Source organism: Crinia signifera, chromosome 5, assembly GCF_055691185.1.
Source record: "Crinia signifera chromosome 5, ASM5569118v1, whole genome shotgun sequence".
Classification (NCBI taxonomy): domain Eukaryota; kingdom Metazoa; phylum Chordata; class Amphibia; order Anura; family Myobatrachidae; genus Crinia; species Crinia signifera.
The window spans coordinates 263,174,002-263,200,337 of record NC_139221.1 but is presented as its reverse complement, the minus strand read 5'-3'; the positions used below and the strand labels follow the sequence as shown (position 1 = coordinate 263,200,337).

The following is a 26,336-nucleotide window of genomic DNA, read 5'->3' as shown; positions in this document are numbered from 1 at the left end:
TGTTGTGTACCCAGCTTTAATGTATCAGTCACACTATGGGCCTTATTCAGATCTGAGCTCAGTACAAATTGGTTTGGAAAATGGGCAAAACCATGTGCACTGCAGGTGGGGCAGATGTAACATGTATAGAGAGAGAGTAAAGGCCCCCATACACTAGGGCGACTTGTCCTTAGGACAAGTCGCCCCCGACTTCCCCCTGAGCTTCCCCGGCTGCTCCCCGGGGGAGCTTGATTAGATTGGCACTTGATGTGCCATTTTTTACATGTGATAAATCGTCTCGATTTATCACATGTAAAAAACCCGGGGAGCAGGGGGGGTGGGGGGGGGGGGCTAAGAGGTGAGAGCTGGTGGGAGCAGGGGGGCTGGGGACGCTGCGGGGGACACATCTGTGTCCCCCGCTGCTGGGGACACAGCGTCTGTGCGGCGATAAGGTAGAGGGAGCAGGGGGGGCTGGAGACGCTGCGGGGGACACGTCTGTGTCCCCCGCTGCTGGGGACAGCGTCTGTGCGGCGATAAGGTAGAGGGAGCAGGGGGGGGCTGGAGACGCTGCGGGGGACACAGGCTGCATAGAGCCGGGCAGGGGGAGCCGGCCGGGAGCTGTCAGTAATGAATTAAAAAAAAAGCCCATACAATGAATGGGCAGCCTGTGATTGGCTGCTGAGCGCTCTCTCAGCCAATTGCTGACTGGCTGAGAGAGCGCTCAGCCAATCACAGGCCGCCCATTCATTGTATGGGCTTTTTTTTTATTCATTACTGACAGCTCCCGGCCGGCTCCCCCTGCCCGGCTCTATGCAGCCTGTGTCCCCCGCCCGCAGCGTCTCCAGCCCCCCCTGCTCCCTCTACCTTATCGCCGCACAGACGCTGTCCCCAGCAGCGGGGGACACAGACGTGTCCCCCGCAGCGTCTCCAGCCCCCCCTGCTCCCTCTACCTTCTCGCCGCACAGACGCTGTCCCCAGCAGCGGGGGACACAGACGTGTCCCCCGCAGCGTCCCCAGCCCCCCCTGCTCCCAAGTCGGGTGGTCGGACGTGCAGCAGGTCCGACCACCCGACGCAGATCCGATGCGCACGGGACCGCGCATCGGATCTGAGGGAACATCAAAACTAGACGATTTTGGTCCGATTTCGGCCAGATCCGACTGATCTGGCTGAAATCTGACCAAAATCGGCTAGTGTATGGGGGCCTTTACATTTGGGTGGGGTGTGCTGAAACTGAAATCTAAATTGCAGTGTAAAAATAATGCAGCCAGTATTTACCCTGCACAGAAACAAAATAACTAACACAAATCTAACTCTCTCTATACATGTTACATCTGCCCCACCTGCAGTGCACATGGATTTGCCCATTTTCCAAACAAATTTGTACTGAGCTCAGATCTGAATAAGGCCCTATGTGATGATTTAATAAGGACAGCAGAGAGCAGGCATGTTTTTTTTTTTTTTCTCTTTCTTTTCTTAAAAGCAAATTTGTTTACTTCAGAGTGGAGTTGTCAGCATAATATTGGAATCGCACCAGATCAGACTACACGAGATCCAAAATATATTAGTAATTCCATTTCTGCTGCAGGCACAGTTGTGGCAAAATGTAAACAGAAAACTTTCTACAGTTTACTCCATCTGCCTCTCTGCTCAACATTTCATCTCCCATATGGTTGTCATTGTGCAGTAGGTAAACAGAACTAATCTATACAAAAACAACTGAACCCTGCAAGCCAAATTATTACAATTTTACTAAATTGAAGATGTACTATAAGTGAACCCATTTTAACAGCTGCCAGATGACTGCACTCTCTATAGATTATTTTAGAATCAGTCCAATTTTCTTTACAACTGATGAAAAGATGTATAAACAAAACCAGGGACGTGTTTTTTACTCTTGACTTGGATTTTGGGGCCGATTCACACCCATTCGTTATGGGCCAAAATTCGTACCTTCTCCCCTAGCTAGGGGGTTTGCGATAACCCGATTACATGCAGCCTAGTGAACAGTTCTGAATCAGGCCCTTTGTTGGTTACATTGTAAAAAAAGAAAAGCTTGCATTCTGTATACAATGTCACTTTTAGACTATAAGTTCCACAAAGTGCATGTTTTAATCATTGATTTACACGGCAACACAATAATAAATAATAAATGTAATGTTTTATGAGGATGTTCTAGTAGGTTACAATATTTGGATGTCCATTAAATGTCCCTTTAAGCAAATACACGCTATTCCTGCACTCTATAAGGCATATGGGGGGTTTTGCAGACCAGATCAGGTTGGCCTTTGGTCGACATGGGTTAGGTCGGCAGGGTCATTAGGTCGACACAAGCATTAGGTCGACATGGGGAAGGTCGACAGTGTTTTTCACTTTATTTGTCCCGAATGTCGACACAGTCAACATGGACACTAAAACGTAGCACTGCACTAGCACTCGCTGTGCTCTCCAAACGTAGCACTCGCTGTGCTCGCCATGCTTCGACATGAAAAAACCCATTTCGACCTTTTGACTGTTGACCTTCCCCATGTCGACCTAATGCTTGTGTCGACCTAATGACCCTGTCATCCTAACCCGTGCAGACCTTCAGTCGTGTCAACCTTCATGCTTGTCGACCTAATGCTTCTAGACCTAGTGACCGTATCCCATTTGGTTTCAAACCGAAATCTAAGTCCAGTTACAGAGCAGCACTACCTTGACCCGTGGTATACTGGTACGGTACCTTCCAAAACCCCTCAGGGTACACACATCATTCCAGACAGCGAAAATAACAAATTGTCAAACATATCCTGATGAAGAACTCAATAAAGTTCAAAACGTCGATCACTTACCTGTTTGAAATTCCGTTATTTTTGCTGAGTGCCGTCGTCTGGAATGAGATATATATATATATATAGCCACAAAGAATGAGGACACTCACCGGTCTTCTTGAAAACAGACAATTTTTTCTTTATTTAGTCCATCTCACCAAAATAAAGTGCAAAGTGCATGACAGTGGGCCAAGGGCCAACGTTTCGGTTCGCCACCAGACCTTTATCAAGGCCCCCACTATCTCCTCCTCATGCACTTTAGGAGGAGATAGTGGGGGCCTTGATAAAGGTCTGGTGGCGGACCGAAACGTTGGCCCTTGGCCCACTGTCATGCACTTTGCACTTTATTTTGGTGAGATGGACTAAATAAAGAAAAAATTGTCTGTTTTCAAGAAGACCGGTGAGTGTCCTCATTCTTTGTGGCTATATTGGTGGACTGGATTTGTCCAGGATCTCCTGAGGTGACACCCCGGCAGTCGACTGTGGTTGGAGGAGAGTGTGATCCCTACCTCTGGATATATATATATATATATATATATATATATATATATATAAATATGAAAACTTGTGGGAGTAGCACTCATTAATTTGGAGGATGTAGACGGGTGCAGAATCCTTGGAGAGAATTGTTAGGAAAGCTTCATGCCAGAAAGACATATGAGGCAGCACTCCTTGTTAAAGATGTACAAAAAAGTTATTATTTCATGTGGCCAAGGTTCTAGCCAAACATGGACTGGGATGCAACTGATGGCAAAGTAGAGAAGCAAGGAGATATTAATGCATATAGTCACCCAAGTGCAGCATCATTATACAGTCAGGTAGCAGTCGAATATATATATATATATATATATATATATATATATATATATATATATATATATATATATATATATATATATATATATATTAGCATGTTTCTTTTTAAAAGTGCCATATAATAGCCCTAAACTTGGTGCTATTTTACCTTGCGATGTGATGAGTGCTTCCGCATGCATCATATCACAAGGTACAAAAAATAAGTGTAGCACCTACTTTTTGGACGAGATCGCATCTTGTTGAAAACGCACGCTGCTTTAGCATATCACATACATTAGGAACTAGATGTGATGCGATTTAGTCCAAAACGCCCATTGCGCATTGCTTCGTGTATGGGCAGCATTAAAATGATGTTTCTCAGAAGCCGTGGAAATGCCTATAATTGGCCAAAATTTGTATCTCTCTCTCTCTCTGAATAAACAGTACTGTTCTTATTATATAATATTGGGCATAGATCAAAACCACAGAGCCTGATTACACAGACAGAGGGTGACTGAATAATATGTTGATAATGAGAAGACGATGACAATTTTCTTTAATCAATTTCATCTTCCCTTCCACGAGTGATCTGAATTGGAGGTTATTTGTAGATTTGCACTAATCAAATGTAATCAAAATTTCCATGTTACTAACTTGAATAAAATGCTAGAGACTCTTTGCATTCAAAGTGACTAAAATTCATCTCTACAAGACATATTTCAAAAAATAGAAATATATATATATAATAAAGTTGAAATTTTAGATTTCTGTTCCTTCCTGATATCACACAAAACTATTGAATGAGTGACCTAGAAAGAAACCGATGTCTTGATATCAGGGACATCAGCAATCTCAGGCTTCTTAGGTCCAAAATGACAATATCTATATAAATATCCATTTTTGGGGTGAAATATACTTTTAGGGACTGTTATGTACTATGGAGACGGAATTTATCTTTGTAAAGATCTACACATGATCGAAGCCACCGGCAAACACATATTGAATATAATTGTAGAAGAGAACCACATGGTGCACATCTTTATTATTTTATACCCCAGACCCTACTAGATCCTTAGCTTTTTTCATTGTTTTCAAATGTCTGACTATGGTAAGTATACACACTTACAGATCAGTCACTGGATGTGTCTGTGCTGACACCACAACTGGATGGGCATTTGAATTTACAAGCCGAGTTAAGCTGTCAGTCACCTGTGGTACAATAATATACCTGCAGACATATCGGGCAGCAACTGTGCTGCAGGGTGGACACAATAGGTCTATGAACAACCCAGTATACAGACATATCCTGTGTACACACCCACCGATCTGCAAACAATATATTGTCTTTTCAATATCTTCCAGTGTGTACCCAGCTTTAGACTCAAATTTAAAACTATGAGATGTTTGTGGTAGAATAGGGTACCATTCCCAGTTCTATGAGGTGTAAGAAATTGGGTGATGTTGTTGGTAATAGCCATCAGCATTAATTTAATAGCCTCATATATCCCTTTCCTCCTCAGCACTCCCATTTGTACCTTTCATACTACATTCAACCTTTGGATATTTAAAACAAAAGTGCATTTTTTTTACATTGAATGAACCTTTTTCCCATACATCCAATCTCCGAAGGTCAACAATCATTTTTGACCCACCCCCCTTCTTGGATCCCCTGCAAAATAAAACTTTCCCTTCTATACAAGTAGTAATGCCATGCCATAGTATAAGCATTAACTCTTTGCGTGCCAACATCTGTGAGAGATGTGCAAATTATCCACTAAAAATGCCAGCGTTGCTCTCATTTGTTATATCAATTTAAATAAAAATGTTGGGTACTTATGTATTATCTGGGCTCCCATGTTAAATGCACCCCATTTTTTCATACCCCTACTATCCAACTACGCATGGAGTTGACTTTATATAGTGTGGCGAGCGGACGCGGTCTCATAAGAGAAACGGGAGCCCAGATATTACATAAGTACCAAATGTTGTGTAAAAAAGATTATATTTCCTATTTAAGGTACACATTAAAAGTCCTTATAATGAATAAAAATGTTTGCTTGGCAATTTTTACACCTATTTTGTTATATGTGCTTGTCACTCAAAGGGTTAAAAAGTGCTGGTGCAATTGCTAAATCATAAGGTACTCCATTGTTGTAATCACTTACTCATTTGATTATTTATTTATTTACAGTTTCTTATATAGCGCAGCCTATTCCGTTGCGCTTTATAATTAGAAAGAGTGATAAAACAAACTGGATAGTAACAGGCCGACATAGAGGTAGGAGGGCCCTGCTCGCAAGCTTACAAACTCTTTATTACAACTTTTTTTCCCCCTGTTGCACGACCAGTATTATACCCACTTTACCAGCTTTGAATGGGATACGTCACTAGGTCGACATCAAGGAAGGTCAACATACATTGGGTCGATAACTGAAGGTCATCAGGCCTTGGGTCAACATGCCTAAGGTTGATAGTGTCAAAAGGTCGACACAAGCTTTGTCGCCATGATTTTTTCATGGGATTTCAGCCGACATGTGCCTACAGGCAGTATTTCATGCCCTACCATCCACTAAGGCGTGAAGGCAGAATAGAATAGATTACAGAGTGTATCGCGGCATCGTGCCCGAATTATAGCGAGCGGCCGCAGTGCACCGATATTGTTTTACTTATATGAAAAACAAAGCTTTATCACTAGTGCCATTGGTATCCCTTAATACAGTAGCTCAATGATTAGCAACTTACTGCATAAAAGCTGAAACACTCTGCAGTCTATGGTGTGTGAGGTATCCTATAATATGCGGTAACTTTCCACACGGTAAAAACTGGCTATCCTGCTATAGCCCATTTATTTAACATCCGGTTATGTCAGCTGTCCGTCCCCCACACGTGCGTCATAGCCGCATTACCATACGAACGCCCAGCGTCCGCATTCGGAACCATCCGACTCAATCAGAATAAGGGCCAAAATGACACAGCAAACCACACAAAGGTATGGGAAGTACCGTAAAAGAAAATAGCCCCACTGGGGTAAATGGAAAGTAATGGCGCAAAATCTGCTGCGTACTCAATCGTGGACAGGAAAGAATATAACAAAACAAACCACAAATATGCCAACCAAAATAAAAAGTAGAAATACCTGGGCTCCACACATAGAGCACTTACGGTTTACCAGAACCGGAACCAGGCATGGGCAGGAGTCCAGTAATGAATGAAATATACAGCCAAAAGCAGTAGGTTGACTGCAGGGAAGGCATGAATGAAACAGCCAGGAGAACCCAAATGGAGCATGGAGAAAGGCAGGTGCCTCCTGAAACAGGAACTATCACCGGTGGGGCTGTGCTTACCTGAATCCCTTAAAAGGGCTCAGGTGTCCAATCACCTGAGCAGATCAGACCAGCCCCCCTAATGGCTGTCAGCTGCTGGGATTCTCACCTGTGCAGCTTCCCCCATCGTCCTGACAACCGATAAGAGGAAGTCATCATCCGGCTAAGCCTGCTAGGGGCAAAGTAGCTCCAGCAACCCTGGTTGCTTAGCGACCTGCACTGGGGACGTGATCACAGGCTGATAGGAGCTCCTGGACTCCCTGTCACCCTGACCACAGGAGAGACGCTGTCGCCTCCCATAAATGCGGCTAAAACTAAATATAAAATTGTGATGTAAGGTTAGGGTGACCAACTCATCCCTTTAATCCGGGACACATATTAATTACACAGGTTCTGTGGCTGGCTTTTACCTGGTTTTAAACTGCCACACCTCAAGACTCCATTTCACCTAGTTTTAAACTGCCACAGAACCTGTGTAATTAATATGTGTCCCGGATTAAAGGGATGAGTTGGTCACCCTATGTAAGGTGGTCCAAATAAATTTTTGCGTGCAGGATACATACTGTCTGCTTTTGCATGTAGCCCACAAAAGGCATCTTTATTTTATTTCAATGCAATTTAGATTTTAGTTTGGAAACAAACCTCTCAGGGGGTCAGGGATGCCACAAAGTTTGGGGGGCAAGATAAAATTCCGTTTTGGCGACCCTGAATCGCTGAATGTCACTTCCTCGGGGGCACTTGGATTTACCTCCAACCTCTTACCCCTTTTCCTGTGCTTATCAGGTGGGGAAAGGGGATTCCCAGGGAATATGTATGGGGTTTAAGCCTAGAGCTATTTTGTTATTCAGCATTTTTTCCACACGATAAACCATGGATTGATGCACACAAAGCTGTTCTCGCAAAGTGCTGGAATCAGTGGGTTTTCCCACATGCATAAAAGCTCCTGAAATTAATTGAATCAGACAGCACATTCAATTAGTAGCAGGGTACAGCACACACCTAATTAAATCTGCCCCTGTATGTCTCCCCCACATACACTACTGGGACTTCTCCACTGAAGTGGCAGTAAGATGCGCATGCGATCTGGTAAATCCAGCAAACGGTGGCCGCTGGCGTGATGCAGGATCGCACATCAGCTACGAGCTACTGAGTCATGCCATGGCTTGGCTAGAAGGGCTGTTTAATGCACAAGGAGGCTAGATGTATGTGGAGTAGTTAAAATGTTTTATGTACAGCTTGTAAAACACCCTGTGGAAGGTATTCAATTATTGCCAATTTTTCCAACAGTTGAAAAATCGGTACATTTTGCTAATTTTTGGTCAAATTCAGTTAACCAAGACCTATTCAATGAAAGTGACGATTTTCTGACTTGGAAAAATTGGCATGGTCGGAAAACACGATTGGCAAATTACTTGCCGTTCCATGTGTTGTAGTCGAAACTGCTGCTATTTTCAACAACTTTCTGCTGTTTCAAGTTTTTACAGAAGGGAACTGCATCAGTGAAAAACAGGTCAAAAATTGCTGCTTGATAAAGTACCGAGAGGAATATTTTTCCAGTTTGACCATTTATGTAAGGGGCTACTCTGTACTCAGATCTGAAGCTGATGTGTTAAGTAGCCAGATACTACATGTGTGATCAGGTTTAAGGGACACATTTATCAAGGGGATATTGGAATGGGGCAGATGTATTAAGCCTTAACAAGAGATAAATGCAAGGGTGATAAGGAGAGATAAACATCCAGCCAATCAGCTCCTTACTGACTTTTTTCAAACACAGGCTGTAACATGGCAGTTAGCAGGTGATTGGCTGGACGTTTATCTCTACTTATCACCCTTGCATTTATCTCTTGTTAAAGCTTAATACATCTGCCCCATTGACCCCAAAAAATGCCAAAAACGGGCAGTAACGTTAAATTTCAGTATCCCACGAATGTATCAAATGGCTATCACAATTATTATCGCAAAAAAGCATGGCACGGATATCGCATCTGTGTTGTTTTGCAGTTCCTATGTTTATAATGGGAACTGCAGTCTTTTGAAATGTATCAAGTTCTGAAAGCATTTCTCTTTCTCGCATTGTGAAAGTGGCGTTAGAACCCTCCCCAGTGTCCCCTCCTCCCTTACCTGTCCCTGTGCTGCCCTGCCGCTCAGCCGCTCAGCATTACTGACAACTTTATCCACGGAGCGGGATCCCGACAGGAGGCAGCTTGTGTCCCCAGTACAGTAGTGTTGATTCTCCAGTACAGCAGCGCTGACCTGAGGACCATCTACCCTGCAGGAGCCCCCACTGGAGCCGTGTCCCCCATCAAGCTCATCCGCAAAAGTCAGCGACCGCACACCAGTGCCCCAGTGACTGGGAGTGGCGCTGGCGGACTTAGAAAACATAACAGTGACCGGGTACAGGGGAGAACGGCCGCTGGTTAATGTATTAATAGAAAATAGTGCTGCTCAGTCACCAGTCCCCCTCACATACTGCCTACAAGGGCTTTGATTGGCCTAGTGAAAAGGGTGAGTGTCCAGGGGAGTGAGAAACACTTCTCTTCTGCATCGCTGCTGATCGCCGGAACAGACTTTTTACGCACCCGCTCTCCCTGCCACTGCTCTTCATACATTCAGATGATGTAACTGAACATCGCAATGCGATGTTAATGCGATGTTTAGCAATGTTATCGTGATGACATTGCAGTTTATTGATCAATGCGGCCCTTAGTCCTCATACTTAATGGTGTTATTTTCATGTGTTGTACAAGTGATATTATCTGGATATGTAAACAGAAACCATAGTTTATAGTACCTCAAAAATCCACTTGCGATGTTGCGCACAATTAGGAGCATGTTTGGTAGCGTCACATTTTTTAGCAGAATGCTCTGGTAAATGGTATACTGAAAGTGTATACATTGGGGAGGTCTGCGTAACTTAAGGTCCATACACACTATGCGACTATGCCCAGCGTGTATGGACAGAGGTGGGGAAAGCCGCTCAGTGCATACACACTGAGCGGTTTTCCCCCTGCCTGGCGCCGTCGGCGGGGAGAGGACGGCTTTGCATAGTGCAGCGCTATGCAAAGCCATCCTCAAAGCCGCTCATCTGATGAACGGCTTTCCCGGGGATGATGGAGGAGCGCGCAGCAGCGCTCATTGCTGGGCCATACACACTGGACAGCTTTCAAAATCACCCAGTGTGTATGGGCCTTAAGCGATGTGACTTTCTCTGTATGTTGTCATTGTCTATTATGCAAGGGCATTGTATATTATACTGCAGGGCTGGAATAGTCAATTAACCAAACTCTGCTGACCTAGGTTTTACAGCAGGACAGTAGAGGCAACAGCCCAGTTCTGGCCAGTTTAGGACCCCTTTATCATTATCACTCCAATGTTCCTTCTAAGCTGTATAGAGACAATGGCATGAATTATTTTTGTTGCATTTTCACTGTAACGCATCCCAGCAAACAGTCATGCTCAGCACCACACTACCTTGAGAAATGTCAATGAGCGACAGCCCCATGCACTTTGACTAGTGCACATTACTTTTCTGACCGTATTTTATGGGAGGGTTGGTAATGTGGTTCTAGCGCCACAGAATCTCAAGCCACGTCCTGTGGTGATGCAACCGCACCCCCTTCCTGAGTGTAGTGAATGTTTGAGCACTGATTTGTCAGATGCGTAACAGCAGCCAGACTTTGCCCAATCATAGAATGTCTTTTTTGTCAAGCCAAGATGTTGATGGTAATTGGACCAAAGAGGACCTTCCCACCTGATTTATGGGCCCAATCCCTTGGGGAAATACAGCCACACCCTGACTGGCCTTGAGGTAATTGACACTATGACAGAAGCACCCTACACTGTGGGTTTTATTTAGTAAGATGGGAATTCTATTGAAACCAATCAGATTCTATCTATTATTTTATAGAAGTAGATTCTGATTGGTTTCTATGGGCAATATTCCATCTTAAATAGAACTCGCATCTAAGTAAATAATTGTCCACATTGCTGTAGTGTAACCAACCCTGCCTGTGAAAGCCTATTGTTTATTATAAAACTACGAGTCTCAGCAGACAGACTCCCAAGAGCTACCACTTGTATTTGAAATATATTTGAAAGAAAAGGGGAGTTAGTGTCTGAAATTGTTTATCACCAGTGGTGTTCCCATACAATCAAAGTGATTACAGTAACATGGAAGGAGAAAGTAGACTCTTGGGCGGTGGTACTCTTAAGGGTAGATTTAATAAAGCTTCAGAAAATGAAGAGGTGTTGTTGCCCATATCAACCAATCAGATTGTGTTTGTCATTTTCTAGGATACAATAGAGAAATGATAGAATCTGATTGGTTGCTATGGGCAACATCACCTCTTTTCATTTTTAGAAGCTTTTGTCAGTTTACCCCTTTTCTATGTAGACAAGTTTTTAAAACTTAACTTTTAATAAAAATTAACTCTAATGCCCTATTGTTAAAATTTAATTCAATTTGTTTAAATTATCCATTGTATTGACATGCAAAAATTCCTCAATTGGTAATTTTATATTGAATCTCTCAGATGAAAGGTCACAAAACTGGTATTGCACTCTTACTTAGAATTGGTCAAGAGCATGGCAACTACAGTTTAATGCTAAAAAATGCAAAATTATGCACTTGGGACTCAAAAACCCAAAGGCTCAATATAGTATCAATGGTACTATAATGGAAATTACTGAGGAGGAAAGAGATCTAGGAGTCACTATTTCAAGTGACTTAAAGACAGGAAAGCAATGTAGCAAAGCAATGACGAAGGCTAGTCAGATGCTTGGTTGCATAGGGAGAGGAATCAGTAGCAGAAAGAAAGACGTAATAATGCCACTTTATAGGTCATTGGTACGGCCTCATCTGGAATACTGTGTCCAGTTCTGGAGACCATATCTTCAGAAGGATATAAATACATTGGAGAGTGTACAAAGAAGGGCAACTAAAATGGTGCATGGCCTACATCACAAAACTTACCTGGATAGACTAAAAGATCTTAACATGTATAGTTTGGAGCAGAGAAGGGAAAGGGGGGACATGATAGAAATCTTCAAATATATCAAGGGTTGTAACATAGTACAGGAGGGAAATTTTCTTCAAAGGAAAAGAAGTAATAGAACACGAGGACATGCACCGAAACTGGAGGGAGGTAGGTTCAGGGGAAATGTTAGAAATAATTACTTCACAGAAAGGGTAGTGGATAAGTGGATTAGCCTCCCATCAGAGGTGGTAGAGGCTAAGACAGTAGAACAATTTAAACATGCTTGGGATAGGCATATGAATATCCTTACAAAGAAATAAGGATTAAAAAGGGTTGAGATTACCTGAAGGGTAAAAAAAGGGGCAGACTAGATGGGCCAAATGGTTCTTATCTGCCATCAAATTCTATGTTTCTATTATACAGCGCTGATATTGTCACATCAGTCTTAAAACATAGCTCACAAAACAAGCGTCTCATCAATTAACATCTCCACAAATTGGCCGAAAATATCATTTCACAGACAAGTCAGAACTACTGTATAGGAGTGACCTAACACTCTTGAAATACACAACTGGTGCATTGTACCATTCTTTTCCTTCCCCTTGACTTTCTGTAGTAGTCCCATTGGCGCAATCATAGCCAACAGCAAATGCAGGAAACCTTTAAACACACAATATGGAAACTGGAACTCTCATTAACCATTCACTGCATAATCTAGATAACAAGCTATTATTTGTGTATTTATACTGTGCATCTTTTTATCACAGCATCACAAAGATGGTAACTGATGAGACACATTGTATAGGAGCTACTGTATTTATAACATTAGGGACAATATCAGCACTGTATGATAGTAGTGCAATACCAGTTTTGTGATATTTGATCTATGAGATGCCGGGCCAGATGTATCAAGCTTCAAAAAAAGGATAAAGTTTAGAGTGAAGAGCAACCAGCCAATCAGCTCATAACTGCCATTTTTCAAACCCATCCTGTAACATGTCAATTAGAAGCTGATTGCTCCTTCCTCTTTATCACTTTTTGAAGCTTGACACATATGGTCCACAATGTGTAATTAGCCATTCAGGAATCTTTGCATGTCAATACAATGTATATTTTTGAAACTTTATTTGTGAATTTAATTTTAGCAGTAGAGCATTGGTGTACCTTCCTTTATTTTCTTGTAAAGGAAATTCTTAAAAGGTAAGTTTTAAAAACTTCTCAAGGCAGACACAGGGTGCCCTCACCCAAGAGTCTGCTTTCTGCTTCCTTATTACTTGTAGTTCCACAACTACTGATGAGCAGTGGTGCGGTTGCACTATCGAATTCACTATATAGTCAAAATCGCCTAGCACATAGTGCAAATTGCACCGTGCTATGCAGCACCGCGATCCAGATTTGATCCCGATGCCGCACGGGTGCGGCATCGGAATCGAATGTAGAAATAGCCTGTGCAGCACAGTCTGTTTATACTATCTTGGAATGAGGGCCACGCTACTCAATGCAGCATGGCCCCTGTTTCCTGCGCCGTCCCTAAATGCTGTTGCAGACTATATCGAATCATTAACGACGACCGCAGGGTCGGTCCATGTGTCAACAGTTTTACAGGTTTCCCACTGCACACTAGCCAGAATGACATCCTCATCTAGCAGCCACTGTCATCTGCAGTCTTCTTGCACTCATGTTATGTCAGATTGTTATTGCTATAGCTTCTGGAAGTCTGTTTGCAGCTAATATTGTTTTATTGCTCAGACATTGCCTTTACATTGTTTCTATGTAACAGTAAATATGTATGCAAAAAACTTCTGAGGTTTAGGACGGGGGATGTTCCAATGATTGTAGCTTTTGCGAACACCATGAAAACATTTATTTAATAAAGTGCTGTTGAAGTAAAGGCCTTTTTTTCAGGCTATAAATGCATGTAGTGATTATTAAATGACTACTGCGTAGTTCTGAAAGTGTGTGGTAATTGTGGTTAACAAATGCATTTCCTGATTCCTTTGGCTGAAGTTATAGCTCAGAATCCTAAACTTATGTGTGGAGCTTCAAGCCACCACTTTCATTTAGTTTATGTGCTTATAATAATGTGGCTAAAAAGCATATGTAAAGCACACACAGGCTTCCATTGCAGTATAGTAAGGGATGTAGAGCTGCTTGCATCTGCTGGGCTGGATCCTGACTCCTACAGATAGACCATGTTAAAGGTGCAGGTATCCTAACTGCAAATCTGTGGAATAATATGAAATGCTGATAAAAATATGACCTCCCCTCTGTTCAGGATCTGTACCTGTCCAGGCTCAAGAAGCGTGCAGGGAAATATGCGGGTGACCAGCTAAATCCTGTCTATGGGCCAGATTCTCTAAGCTTCAAAAGTGATAAAATGGAGAGTGATAAACAGCCAGCCAATCAGCTCCTGTCTGACATTTTTCAAACATAGTCTGTGACATGGCAGGCAGGAGCTGATTGGCTGGCTGTTTATCACTCTCCATTGTATCACTTTTGAAGCTTAGAGAATATGGCCCAATGACTTGTTCAATATGCTACTACTGGAAGGCGCTACAAGGCCAGTCCGGCTAAGTCAACTAAGTGCTTAAGAAGCTTCTTTCTCCAAGCAATCCACCAGTTGAACATAGACTAGCATGCCCAATCTAACTAAAGTGTAAAAGTCATACTACACTGTGCTCCATGAAGTCTATGCATGTTGTGGGTTATATGATATGTTATATGTCCCCCCCCCCTCTTATGTTGTTACTTAGCAATATAAATCGGAAACAAATTCCTAGTGTAAGCAAGTATACCTGGCCAATAAATCTGATTCAGATATATAGTGCAGTGAGGTCAATGGCTGAGAAGTATCAGAGCCAGATTTACACACATACTGTGTATATGAATACAATGGTTCTTATGTGCATTGGGCCTGATTCAGAGTTGATCGTAAATGCAAAATCTTGCTCAAATGGGAAAAAGCATGTGTACTCTCAACAATATTATTTGTGTATAACATCACTATTAGGGAGGTGTATTAACCCTTCAAAAGAGAGCAAGTGGAGAAGTTGTCCACAGCAACCAACCAGCTTCTACCTATCATTCAGTATATTCCATAAAATGATAGGCAAAAGCTGATTGGTTACAATGCACCCCTCCTCCATATGCACTCTTCAGAAGGTTGAGTCATCTCCCCCCATACAGAACATCCCTCTTCTTGAAGTTTGTCTGTCTCGCTTCGCTGGCCGTGCTTCGCTCTCCTGTGCTCGTTACACTTTACCGTGCCCATTTGGAGTCCACATGGATGGTAAAGTACAAAAAAATTGAAATAAATCCTGAACAACTCATGTTGACCTTTGCCTGTGTCCATTACTATGTCCACATTTTGTTTGTGTCAACTTTGTTAATTGCTTGTGTCGACTCTTTCAATATGTCAACATTTTGTTAATGTCCACCTAGCGCATGTCGATCTTTTGTCAGTGTTGACCAAGTTCATGTCGATCTTTTGGTGTCGACCTATTGATTGTCCATGAGCCATCTGGATACCCTGCCACCCCACACACTGCCAGACATCGCCAGCCAGGATTCACTGGCAGTTGGTGTGGCACCCCTCTTTGGTTTTTGCGACTGTGCTGCAGCAGCACCCATGGGCCCGCCAGAAGGTCACCGGTTATATAGCTGCTAGGATCCACTAAATTAGGCTTCTTGAATAGATGATCTATGTAATCCCATATTAGTCTGTTTTATTATTTGCAGAACTATATGTAAAATGAACAAAAGGTGCCATTTCTAATACTGCTGGAGCATTGGCTACTTTTTCGTTTTCCTCTATGAAACAAACTTATTGTTGTTGTAATTGTTATGATTTGTTTCTCCTACTTAAGTGTACAGTATATATGGTGCTCACATGGTATATATTAACATAGTGGTTATGTAAGTGCTCATTTTCTACAGGCATTTTTCAATCGTTATCCCTCATGTTTTGTTTTTTGTTTTTTTCTGCAACATCTTAATTATTATTATATTTTGCAATGGTCATATTGTAATAGGACTGGCAGCCGCTGAAATGCTCATACACATTTTGCCAATTTGTTTTTGTCAAGGCACCAGTTTGTTTTTTATAAGATGCCTTGTTTTTTTTATATGCTGTGATCAAGTTTGAATTAGGCACAATGGGCCTTATTCTAGTTCACTCTTTTTGACAAAATCCTTCTTAGATGGACAAAACCATGTGCACGGCAGGGGGCCAGATGTAAATTGTGCATAGAGAATTGGATTTGGGTGAGTTATTTTGTTTCTGTGCAGAGTAAATACTGACTGCATTATTTTTACACTGCAATATAGATCTCACTTTGAAGTAAAACCCCACCCAAATCTAATACTCTCTGCACAAGTAACATCTGCCCCACCTGCAGTGCACATGGTTTTGTCCATCTAAGAAGGATTTTTGTCAGAAAGAGTGAACTAGAATAAGGCCCATTGACAGCAAAAAAGTGAAAAACTCATGTTGGCCTTTTCATGTGTGGAACTTTTACATGTCAACCTTTTGGTGTCAACATTGAGTTTTGACCTAGACACTGTCGACCCCATGATTTATTCCCCTTGCAGAGAAATGTAATTGAGTTCATCCTGAGCTTTGTTTCAGTAAAGAGATCACCATGAAGGGAAACGGGTCAAAGCAGAATGGTTCCTGCTCATATTATTTGCCATTACAAGAACCAATGATGTTTTGTCTTCATGAGCATTGACTGAGATTAGAGAAAGTGATGCCTCTATTGTTCTCTGTGGGTAACAGACGCCACAAGAAGGATATCTGTACTGTATGTAAGCTGTGGTTATACTTCAAATCTGATGTGGGAGCGGCTACAGCTGTCTGTGATGAAGTAGGAAGTTAATAAAGGTTTATTGTGTAAAAGCATTTGGTCACCAAGTAAGATATTTCTAAGATCCATTGTTATCTTAAAAATACCTATGACATTGTCAGTTCCTGGCTCACCAAATGTTACCTTAAGTTCTATAGCCACATACACACTAAGGGGCAGATGTATTAAGCCTGGAGAAGAGAATAAAGTGGAGATAAAGTGGATATAAAGTGAAAGAAAATAAAGCACCAGCCAATGAACTGTGTTTAAAAATGACAGTTGGGAGTTGATTGGCTGGTGCTTTATCTCCTTTGACCGTATCTCCAGTTTATCTCCAGTTTATTAAAAGATATTGCTCATTTTCTCCCTTCTGAGCAATCTCTTTTGAAAAATCATTCGGTGTGTATGCTCAATATTGCTGTTGCATGGCCTAGTGGGAAAGGGGCGTGGTCTATAATCTCGATGCTCCTGGGGCAGATCGGGACAGTTGGGATATATGCGTCAACTAGTGTGTATATGGGCCTTAAGAACACATGTATCATCTTTATTAGTTTATGTGCTTTGCATAGTGGTCGTGCCCAGGCACATGCGGATATAACTTAAACTTTGTGTTTTGGACAAAACTAAGCTGGACCATCATACTCTTTTCGGAAGGTCCAAAATGATTGTCCTGTAATATTAAAGAACAGGTTTGATGAGATTTTTCGCTGGCAAGTCTGAACGCAGTGCTGCATTTTACCACTTGGTATCCTGTTGTTGTACAGTATCTGATCCTTGATCTGTGCACTACTACTGGGTGGCCACAGGCTCAATCACTTCGTCATCTGCTGAAATGACCATTTTGATTGTGTGTGGGAAACTTAAGTCTAAAAATGTGATCTCCAGCCATAAATTCCCATGATCAAATCTAGAACCAACATACCAAGTGTTCCTACAAGCAATATCTGTTTATCACTTCGCTTGATCTATGACTCATGCTGGCTGCAGTGTACATATCAAAATACATGTGATAGCAATTTTATACAATGAATGTCTAAGTATTCTCTTTGTAATAATATTCCCTGCTTCATGATCAGATGTAGGATTTGCACTGCTTGAAATGACAGATCGCAGACGACTGTCAGATTGTGCGTGTTCTCACCTCCTGCAGTAAAGCTGGGTACACATATGTACAATTTCATTTTTCTTGCGACCGTTCGATCGACCGAATACACGTTCGGCCGTCCGAAACATACGACCGATCTGCGCGTACACATATGTACAATTTTACTGGCGACGTCCGATGTACTCCCGTCCAAACAATCGCAAGAAAAAGATTGTACCACCGTACACACTCTCCCGTTCTGGCTATTCGAACGATAAAAATGTACACAACATTATCATAATGGGCTGGATTAAAAGAGCATAGCAAAACGAGGCGTGATCACGGAACAAAGAATCGTTCGTGTAGTACAGTGAATAGAGCCGTGACTATTCATATCCATTGCTAGCTGTACTGGATATACGTACGTACGTTCGTCTATCGGTGCATTTGGGCCTTTTTAATCATGAGCTTGAGGAGAAGGAAGGCTCGTGCGTGCATTTTGGCTGCTATGGCCATCAGATTGCGGGCTATTAAAAAAAGAAAAAGGACCAAGAATCGGAGCTGCTGGACCAGAGACTGGCTTCTGAGGAGAGACACCTTCTCCCACATGCCATTGCTACAGGAGATACGGGAGAACAATCCTGATGATTTCAGGAATTATCTCCGTATGGATGACGCTACCTTCATGGAGCTGCTGACACTGGTTACCCCTTTAATAGAGAGAGAGGACACCTATTTCAGGAGGCCTATTTCTGCAGAGCAGAGACTGGTGGCAACGCTGCGTTATCTGGCAACAGGCAGGACCCTTGCCGACCTGAGATTCACAACCGCAATATCATCTCAAGCGCTGGGGTTGATAATACCAGACACCTGTGATGCCATCGTCCAAGTTCTACAGGAGAAATACATGAAGGTAAATATAGAAATTACATACATGTCCCCCATATGTATAGCTGTGCACATACCTGTACCCTATATGTATATCATTACAATGCCTGTTAATGTAATCTTTTACACCAGTGGGTGGGGGGTCATTTTGATAAGGCGGGTAATAGCTTTGAGGCTGCAATGGGGGAGGGCTGATGTGTCTAAAATCAACCCAACAGATTAATAATACGCGTATACTTTTATATTGCAGTTTCCATCGACCAAGGAGGAGTGGCAAAATATTGCACGTGATTTCCGTGATCTTTGGAATTTCCCTAATTGTGGTGGAGCTATCGATGGCAAACACGTCAGAATCATGCCCCCTGCAAAGAGTGGCTCTTTTTATTATAACTATAAGGGGTTCTTCAGCATTGTTCTAATGGCCATCGCTAATGCTCGATACGAGTTTGTATTTGTGGACATTGGGAAAAATGGTAGAGTTTCAGATGGAGGAGCCCTGGAGTATACCTTTTTCCACGACCAACTGAAAAAAAATCTACTGAATCTGCCAGAGCGGACTGAAAATGAGCACGGTTTGAACTTTGTTTTTGTGGCGGATGAGGCCTTTGCATTGCACCCTAATGTCCTTAAACCCTACCCACAAAGGGCACTGAACAGGGAACGGCGCATTTTTAACTATCGCCTGTCACGTGCCAGGCGAGTGGTTGAAAATGCGTTTGGGATTCTGAGTAATAAATTCAGAATTTTTCACAGTGCCATCAATCTGCGCCTAGATAAGATTGACAAAGTGGTGCAGGCCTGCTGTGTGCTGCACAACTACATGCGCAGAAAAGCGGTGCACACACAACAACTGGGGGCTACAGTGGACGACAGCCAAGTTGTTGACGAGCCTATTGGTCTGACAGCTTTGGCAAATAATTTAAACACCAGAAATGCATCAACGCAAGCAAAGTTGTCAAGAGACGAGTACTTGGATTATTTCAATGGTGTTGGGGCTGTGGAGTGGCAGAATGACATGATTGCTTAAAAATGTACGTTTTTGTCATTGTAAATATATTGTTTTTTGGTGTGTACTAATCAATATTTTGCCAATAAAATTTGTATACTCACAGTTCCGCACAAGTTGTCCTCTGCGTCTTATTGCAGCAAGGAGGGGGAGGTGGAGGCCGAATCACGGCAAGTGAGTGGTAGTACTCAGGTGCCAGGCATTCCTGGAGGGCACAATGCCACGGCACCTGGAGTGCAGACTGTACCCAGTACTGGTGTTTATGTACTAGCAAGTAGTTGCTCCACCACACCTATTTCTATGCCAATTTCTCCTGGTACTTTTGTACAGTCTCCAGGAGCAATACATGAAGGTAAATATTGAAACAACATGCATGTACCCCATATGTATATCTGTGCCCTATAGTCACCCTGCATGGTAAATGATATTTTCACACGGACACCAACTAGATTACAGAATTTTTAATTTTTGTATAAATTATTAACTTATAAACTTATAAAAAATATAACATAAATAACAAGGAAATAAATAATAAAGAAATACTTAAACATAAAAATATTTAAACTATATTATTAAAACAAAAATGCAATTAAATCAACTATATAAAATATTTACATCTGGTGGTAAACTTGGCCCACCCCATAATCCCCTGTATCCATCGGTGGTTGGGAGGGAGATGGAGTTTGGAAGGGGCCACCAGGTGGACCTGGTGGGAGCGTATTAGCCGCCGTTGCCGGTTGGTGCTGCCTTTGCCCAGTTGGTGGCTGTAAATGGTGATACTGGGGATATTGCACCGGGTGAAATACAGCTTGTTGGGGTATAGGAGCTGGGCTGATGGGTTGAAATTCAACCCTAGGCAGAGGGGTCTCATCGGTGAGACGTGTGTGCCGGGTCAGAGTCCCCACACGGGCCCGGTACAGCGTCTCATAAAATATGCGCTCTACCTCCACCCTTGTAGCCGGGTCCAACTTTCTCAAATTGTCCGCTAATACGCTCCCCACCCGGTCCGCATCATCCTCATCCATGCTCATCAATCTGTTGGCAGACTCCAGGATCTTGGTGGTTGCCACGTCCGCAGCATCTGGAGTCTGCCTCGGCCTTTTGCGCCCTCTTCTTGATGGTGCTTCTGCTGCACTTTGAGCGCTTGATGGAGGTTCACCGCTGGTCGTGGCGGTTGGTGTGGGGGTGGAGCAGAGGGTCGGTGAAGGCAGCTGTGATGCCACCTCCAGCGATGCCGAAGACTCCTCCTCAAATAGCGATGGCTGTAACAAAACAAGATGATGTATCACTATAGATTTTTAAGACTTCCATATATTTTTATATCTACGCAGAAGAACGCAGCCCACACACCACCATGTTGCTGCCATGGATGAAAGTGAGCTAGTTGAAGAGGCGTTATGATTGGCATCTCTGGAAACTAATTATTTAGATACCAGACATAACAAATACTAATTTAAACACCAGAAATGCATCTATGCGTGCTAAATTAACCAGGTATGAATACATGCAGTATTTTATTGGTGTTGGCGCTGTGGATTGGCAGAATGATATTATTTCGTTAATTTTACACCACAAAAAAATATTACAATAATCCGCGCCAGAAAGACTACAACAGTGTAGATACCAGGGATTACCAATGGCAACCAAAACTTCCAAATACAAAAAATGTGGGAAATGCACTTGCGATGTCTGAATATTGATCACTGTCTTCCCAGGCGGATAAGAGTATAGCTCCACCACTGAGAAGAACCAGAATTAGGGCCACAGAGAAGGTCAAATTGACGATGTAGAACCAAAAGGGTGGGGTATCGCCCCCTGCAACTGACCTCTCTGTTGTGCCCAACAGAGAGGTCAGTTGCAGGGGGCGATACCCCCCCCTTTTAATTTTACATGTTCACAATTTTTATACTGTACTTGCTGTTATATTTATCTTGTGTGCAAAAAATTTTTCAAAAAAAATCCGTCTACTTACTGTGCCGCAAATGGTGTCATCTGAAACCTCTTGGGTGCACGCGGAGGTGGAGGGTGCAGGCTGGTTCCTTGAAGTGTTGCCGACCGAATCCCTGGGCAGCTCCTGGTCCACCGTGAAGGCCAGCAGGTCATAGTACCACAGCCTGGGCACATACACTTGGTCTGCCCCTGCCCCAGACCGCTTTGAGGACTCAACCTTATTTAATTCCTTTTTAAATACGGTCCTCATATTAGCAATGCGAGTCCGGACCCACTCCACATTTGCTATGGGGTAGTATGTCTGGCTCACCCTCACCAGCTCCTCCAGAGCAGATAGCCTCTTCTGCCTATTCGAATGGTCTCTGGATTTGGTGTTCCATAAACAATTCTGATCCCTGTAGGCCTCAATGAAATCCTTCATAAATTCGACATTTTTTTCTGCCATGGTTGAATTTCTGTGCCAAAAAATAAAATAAAAAGGCATATTATTTTCTTGATACAAAAAGCACACCATAAACCATTTAATGTACAGGTGTTCAGTCTGTGGGCCACTAGATATACTGTAGCTATAGTACAGGAGTTGAAAGTCTGTGGAACATAGGATACACGGTCACTACAAGCCCCAGCATACCCCTGGCCCACAGATTGAAGTCCCTGTCATAGAAAACTACACATTTTGTTTTAATACTCACCGAAATAAATGTCGATACAGTCCGGAAAATTCGCTGCGCTGCTCCGATCAATCCAACAGCAACGACGGAATATTCTTTCGTGCAGAACGTGGCTTGAAACACAGTGATTGGATGAGCACAGGAATCTCCGCCCCACTCACGTGCTTCGCGTCACACAGACACGGGACATCGAGGAGCCATGTCGGAGGGTCTGGCGCCACCGCATATGGGGGAGGCCAGTACAGAACCTTTGATTTCCAAATCAGTGATAACCACAGATAAAGAAATCGCTGACAGACAGGACAACAAGGAGAAAAAAGTGACGCGCGCATCCGCCATGTCATCTGCAGAGGTGGAACTGATGGTCAAAATGCTGGATAGAAGGGACTACGATTGTTCGAGAAAAACATACCCCAAGACAAATTACAGAAAAGAAATTATTATGCAGCGTGTATGCAAGGAGATAAAGGAGAAGTTTGGGAAAAGAAGGTCCAAATACCAGCTCCAAAAACGGTGGTCGGACCTGAAGCACAAGGAGCAGGCCAAGCTGAAGAAAATTCGTGGAATTATTAAAAGAAGTGAGTCCAATGCCCTAGGTGGCTTTATTAATATACTGTCATGATCCATTACATTTTGAGTGTTTTGCTGACATGTTGCTTGTTTTTATTTACTCAGAGGAAATCCAATCCAGGAGAAGGCATGAGGAAGGCAGAGACAGGGCCTCCAACCTAAAAATAAAGAAGGAGAGTACAACAGGTAAGGTTTTGTACCAGCACACCAACAGAACAACACATGTTTTATACACACAACAAGGGGTAGTAATATGTCACTTTACCTTGTCACTATAGATGATATCCAGGCTGCGCAGCCGATGGAAGGGACCACAGAGGGCCACCAAGTGATTGCGATCACCAGCAGTGTAGATGGTGAGTGTATACTGCAAATCATCTTTATGGGATAGTGACGTATCATTTGTGGAAAGGTAAACATTTCTTTATCTGTACTTATTATAGATATCATCGAGATTTCAGATGTCAGTGCAGAGGGGGAGAAGAACACACCATCACCTGACACGTCCAGCGACGAAAGCACAATGCAAGAAAACATGACACAAGTCCATAAATGTCTACAAGAACTAAGCGGGAAAGTCCATACCGTAGCCCAAAAAATTACAAAAATCCAAAAAGGCGTAGCAGTAGTACACTCTTTATACGAAAAAATTTATAACGGTTTGCATTATAAAGTCAAAAAATAGTTTGTGTACTTTATTTTACTTGGTTCTCCTTCTTGTTTATTTGGAGGCCAGCAGCATGCACCTTAAAATGGTGCATGTCATGGCAAGCAGTCCCACGGCAGCAATGCATCACATGTGAGCAGGCCGGGATGTTCCCATGTGATGCGTTGCTGCCGTGGGACCGCTTGCCACTACATACACCACCATGTTCAAATGTGTTTTCATGTTTTTTTGGGTGGGTGGGCTTTCCTGCTAAACCTTCACACGTGGCACTTATGTCATGGCAAGCAGTCCCACGGCAGCAATGCATCACATGTGAGCAGGCCGGGATGTTCCCATGTGATGCGTTGCTGCCGTGGGACCGCTTGCCACTACATACACCACCATGTTCAAATGTGTTTTCATGTTTTTTTGGGTGGGTGGGCTTTCCTGCTAAACCTTCACACGTGGCACTTATGTCATGGCAAGCAGTCCCACGGCAGCAATGCATCACATGTGAGCAGGCCGGGATGTTCCCATGTGATGCGTTGCTGCCGTGGGACCGCTTGCCACTACATACACCACCATGTTCAAATGTGTTTTCATGTTTTTTTGGGTGGGTGGGCTTTCCTGCTAAACCTTCACACGTGGCACTTATGTCATGGCAAGCAGTCCCACGGCAGCAATGCATCACATGTGAGCAGGCCGGGATGTTCCCATGTGATGCGTTGCTGCCGTGGGACCGCTTCCCACTACATACACCACCATGTTCAAATGTGGTTTTATGTTTTTTGGGTGGGTGGGTGTCCGTTCCTGCTACACCTTCACGCAAGCACCTGTATGTGATACTCTGTTCAGGTCCGACCACCCAAATAAACAATGTGTTCACAGTAATTTTTGTCAGTATTTCTTAATAAATGTTAAGTGTTTATGCAGAACAATGAACATCACATATCTATCTATCTATCTATCTCTATCTATCTATCTTCTATAACTTCAGGAATGCACACACAACGATTATTTATTTCAAAACGAATGCACACACAACGAATATTCTTTAACAGCATGGGGCGGAAAGTACGGGGGAGAAGACTTCCTGTTGTTTACTTGCTGCGCTGATGGAGGGATGACGCAGCTAGTCAACACCCACATGGGCGTGCTGCGTTTGGGAGGAATGATCGCAGGAACGGGCTGCATATCGATCGAACGTGCGTACACATGTCACTTTTCTTTCGATATGGAGCCGTCCTGTCGGAAGAATATTAAGCAGCAAAGAACCTGCGACCGACCGACCGTGGACGGCCAAAAGCGTTTTTGGCCGTTTATCGATCGCAACGAAGGGATCGGGACAGCGTACACATATATACAATCGAACGGCCGTTCGTCCGCAGATCGGAAGAACGGCCCGACGATTGTACATATGTGTACCCAGCTTAACTGTCTCCATGTTTGTCACCCACCTGGGCAGCTTACATCTGCTGACCAGTCCAGCATAAAGTACTAGCAAACTAGTTGTATGTTACATAATCCTCTTATTTCCTTGCAGAGACCTTCTTTAAAGCTATATTCCCCCATATACAGAGATGATTGGTGCTGATCATTTATTATTGTGTACGCTGCACCAGGGCCCCGATGGTCCGTCCGAAACCGTTAGGATCGGCTTTTGTATAGTTTGTGCTGCACACGCTATATCATTCATGTTGCTTTAGGAAAACAGCTCAATGTATAGTGTATGGAGACACTATGGAGGTGATTCTGGTTGACTCGCTAAGTTGCAAACCTCGCAGCTTACCGAGTCCCAGAGTACCCGCCCCGCTGTATTGCAGCCGTATCCCCTCGCAACCATGAAAACACATCTCCTCGTACTGTATGTGCTCACTGCTGGAGAAATCGTCCCATGGCCCATCACCTTCCCCATACAGCCCCACCCTTGCACATACACACACCCCTATGCGAGCACCATGACAGTGCAGGTCAGCGAGCGTGCTCGCACAGAAACCCTGCATATGCACATGTGCAGAACTTCACCATCGATCCCGCATGCGATTGGGGGACCTTCAGTAATCAGAATAAGGGCCTATGTGTGAGATGATTTGGAAATGAAGGGATCATTTAGATCTAAAGCTGCCCATACATGCGATGTGCATCCTGCATTTTGGACTAGATCGCATCGTATCTAGTTCAAAGCACATGCGATATGCTAAAGCAGCCTGCATTTTGAAGGTGATGCGATCTAGTCCAAAAAGCTCATGCTGCACATACTTTTTGTACCTTGCAATATGATGTGCGTGGGGGAGCGCATCTCAAGGTGTAAGAGCACATGTGTGGGCACCTTAAAAGATTATTGGGTAGTGTGTACATTTCTGGATAATTTTGGTCAGTCTGTATCAGACTTAATCTAGCATCACTGGGAAAACTCTTATAGTGTGTACCTAGCTTTACTCATTCACATATGATAATCCTCTTGTAGTGCAGTGACAAGGGCAGATATAGCATTACTTTGGCTAAAACATGGGTGACAGCAGGCTGTAGTAGCAAGCCTTTAACTGAAAGCTAATATATATATATCTTACAAATATGTTCCTGTAGGACTGTATAGTGATTTAAAATGTGAGCTTACAGGTATATCACCAACTTTGTGTACTGATGTATCAAGCTTCAAAAAAAGTGATAAAATGGAGTGATAAACAACCTCCTACCTATCATTTGTCAAACCCAGCCTGTAGCATGGCAGGTAGGTGCTGATTGGCTGGTTGCTTAACACTCTCCCTTTTATCACTTTTTAAAGCTTGCTAC

General features: G+C 43.1%; 2 protein-coding genes across 3 annotated transcripts in view; one reads left to right on the top strand and one right to left on the bottom strand.

Annotated features, from left to right (window-relative positions):
- The window catches only part of JAZF1 (JAZF zinc finger 1), a 307,932-nt gene that overhangs the window by 23,975 nt on the left and 257,621 nt on the right, over window positions 1-26,336 (top strand). The gene's annotated exons all lie outside the window — the stretch shown is intronic.
- LOC146081043 (uncharacterized) lies at window positions 17,897-23,731 on the bottom strand. Of its 2 annotated transcripts, XM_083188946.1 has the most exons (3): window positions 23,163-23,731; window positions 21,679-23,055; window positions 17,897-20,968 (listed from the first exon to the last, which is right to left on the bottom strand). In XM_083188946.1, the coding sequence occupies exons 2-3, from the start codon at window positions 22,168-22,170 to the stop codon at window positions 20,318-20,320; spliced, it is 1,143 nt and encodes a 380-aa protein (XP_083045072.1). In that variant the 5' UTR covers window positions 22,171-23,055; window positions 23,163-23,731; the 3' UTR covers window positions 17,897-20,317. The 2 variants fall into 2 exon arrangements, with proteins under 2 accessions (XP_083045072.1, XP_083045071.1); XM_083188945.1 differs by having other exon boundaries at window positions 21,679-23,731.

Coding starts and splice junctions, on each gene's coding strand:
- LOC146081043 (XM_083188945.1), bottom strand. CDS start 22,170: ATGGTGTGCTTTTTGTATCAAGAAAATAATATGCCTTTTTATTTTATT. Junction 20,969..21,678: donor ATGACACCATTTGCGGCACA/GTAAGTAGACGG, acceptor GTTTTGTTACAG/CCATCGCTATTTGAGGAGGA.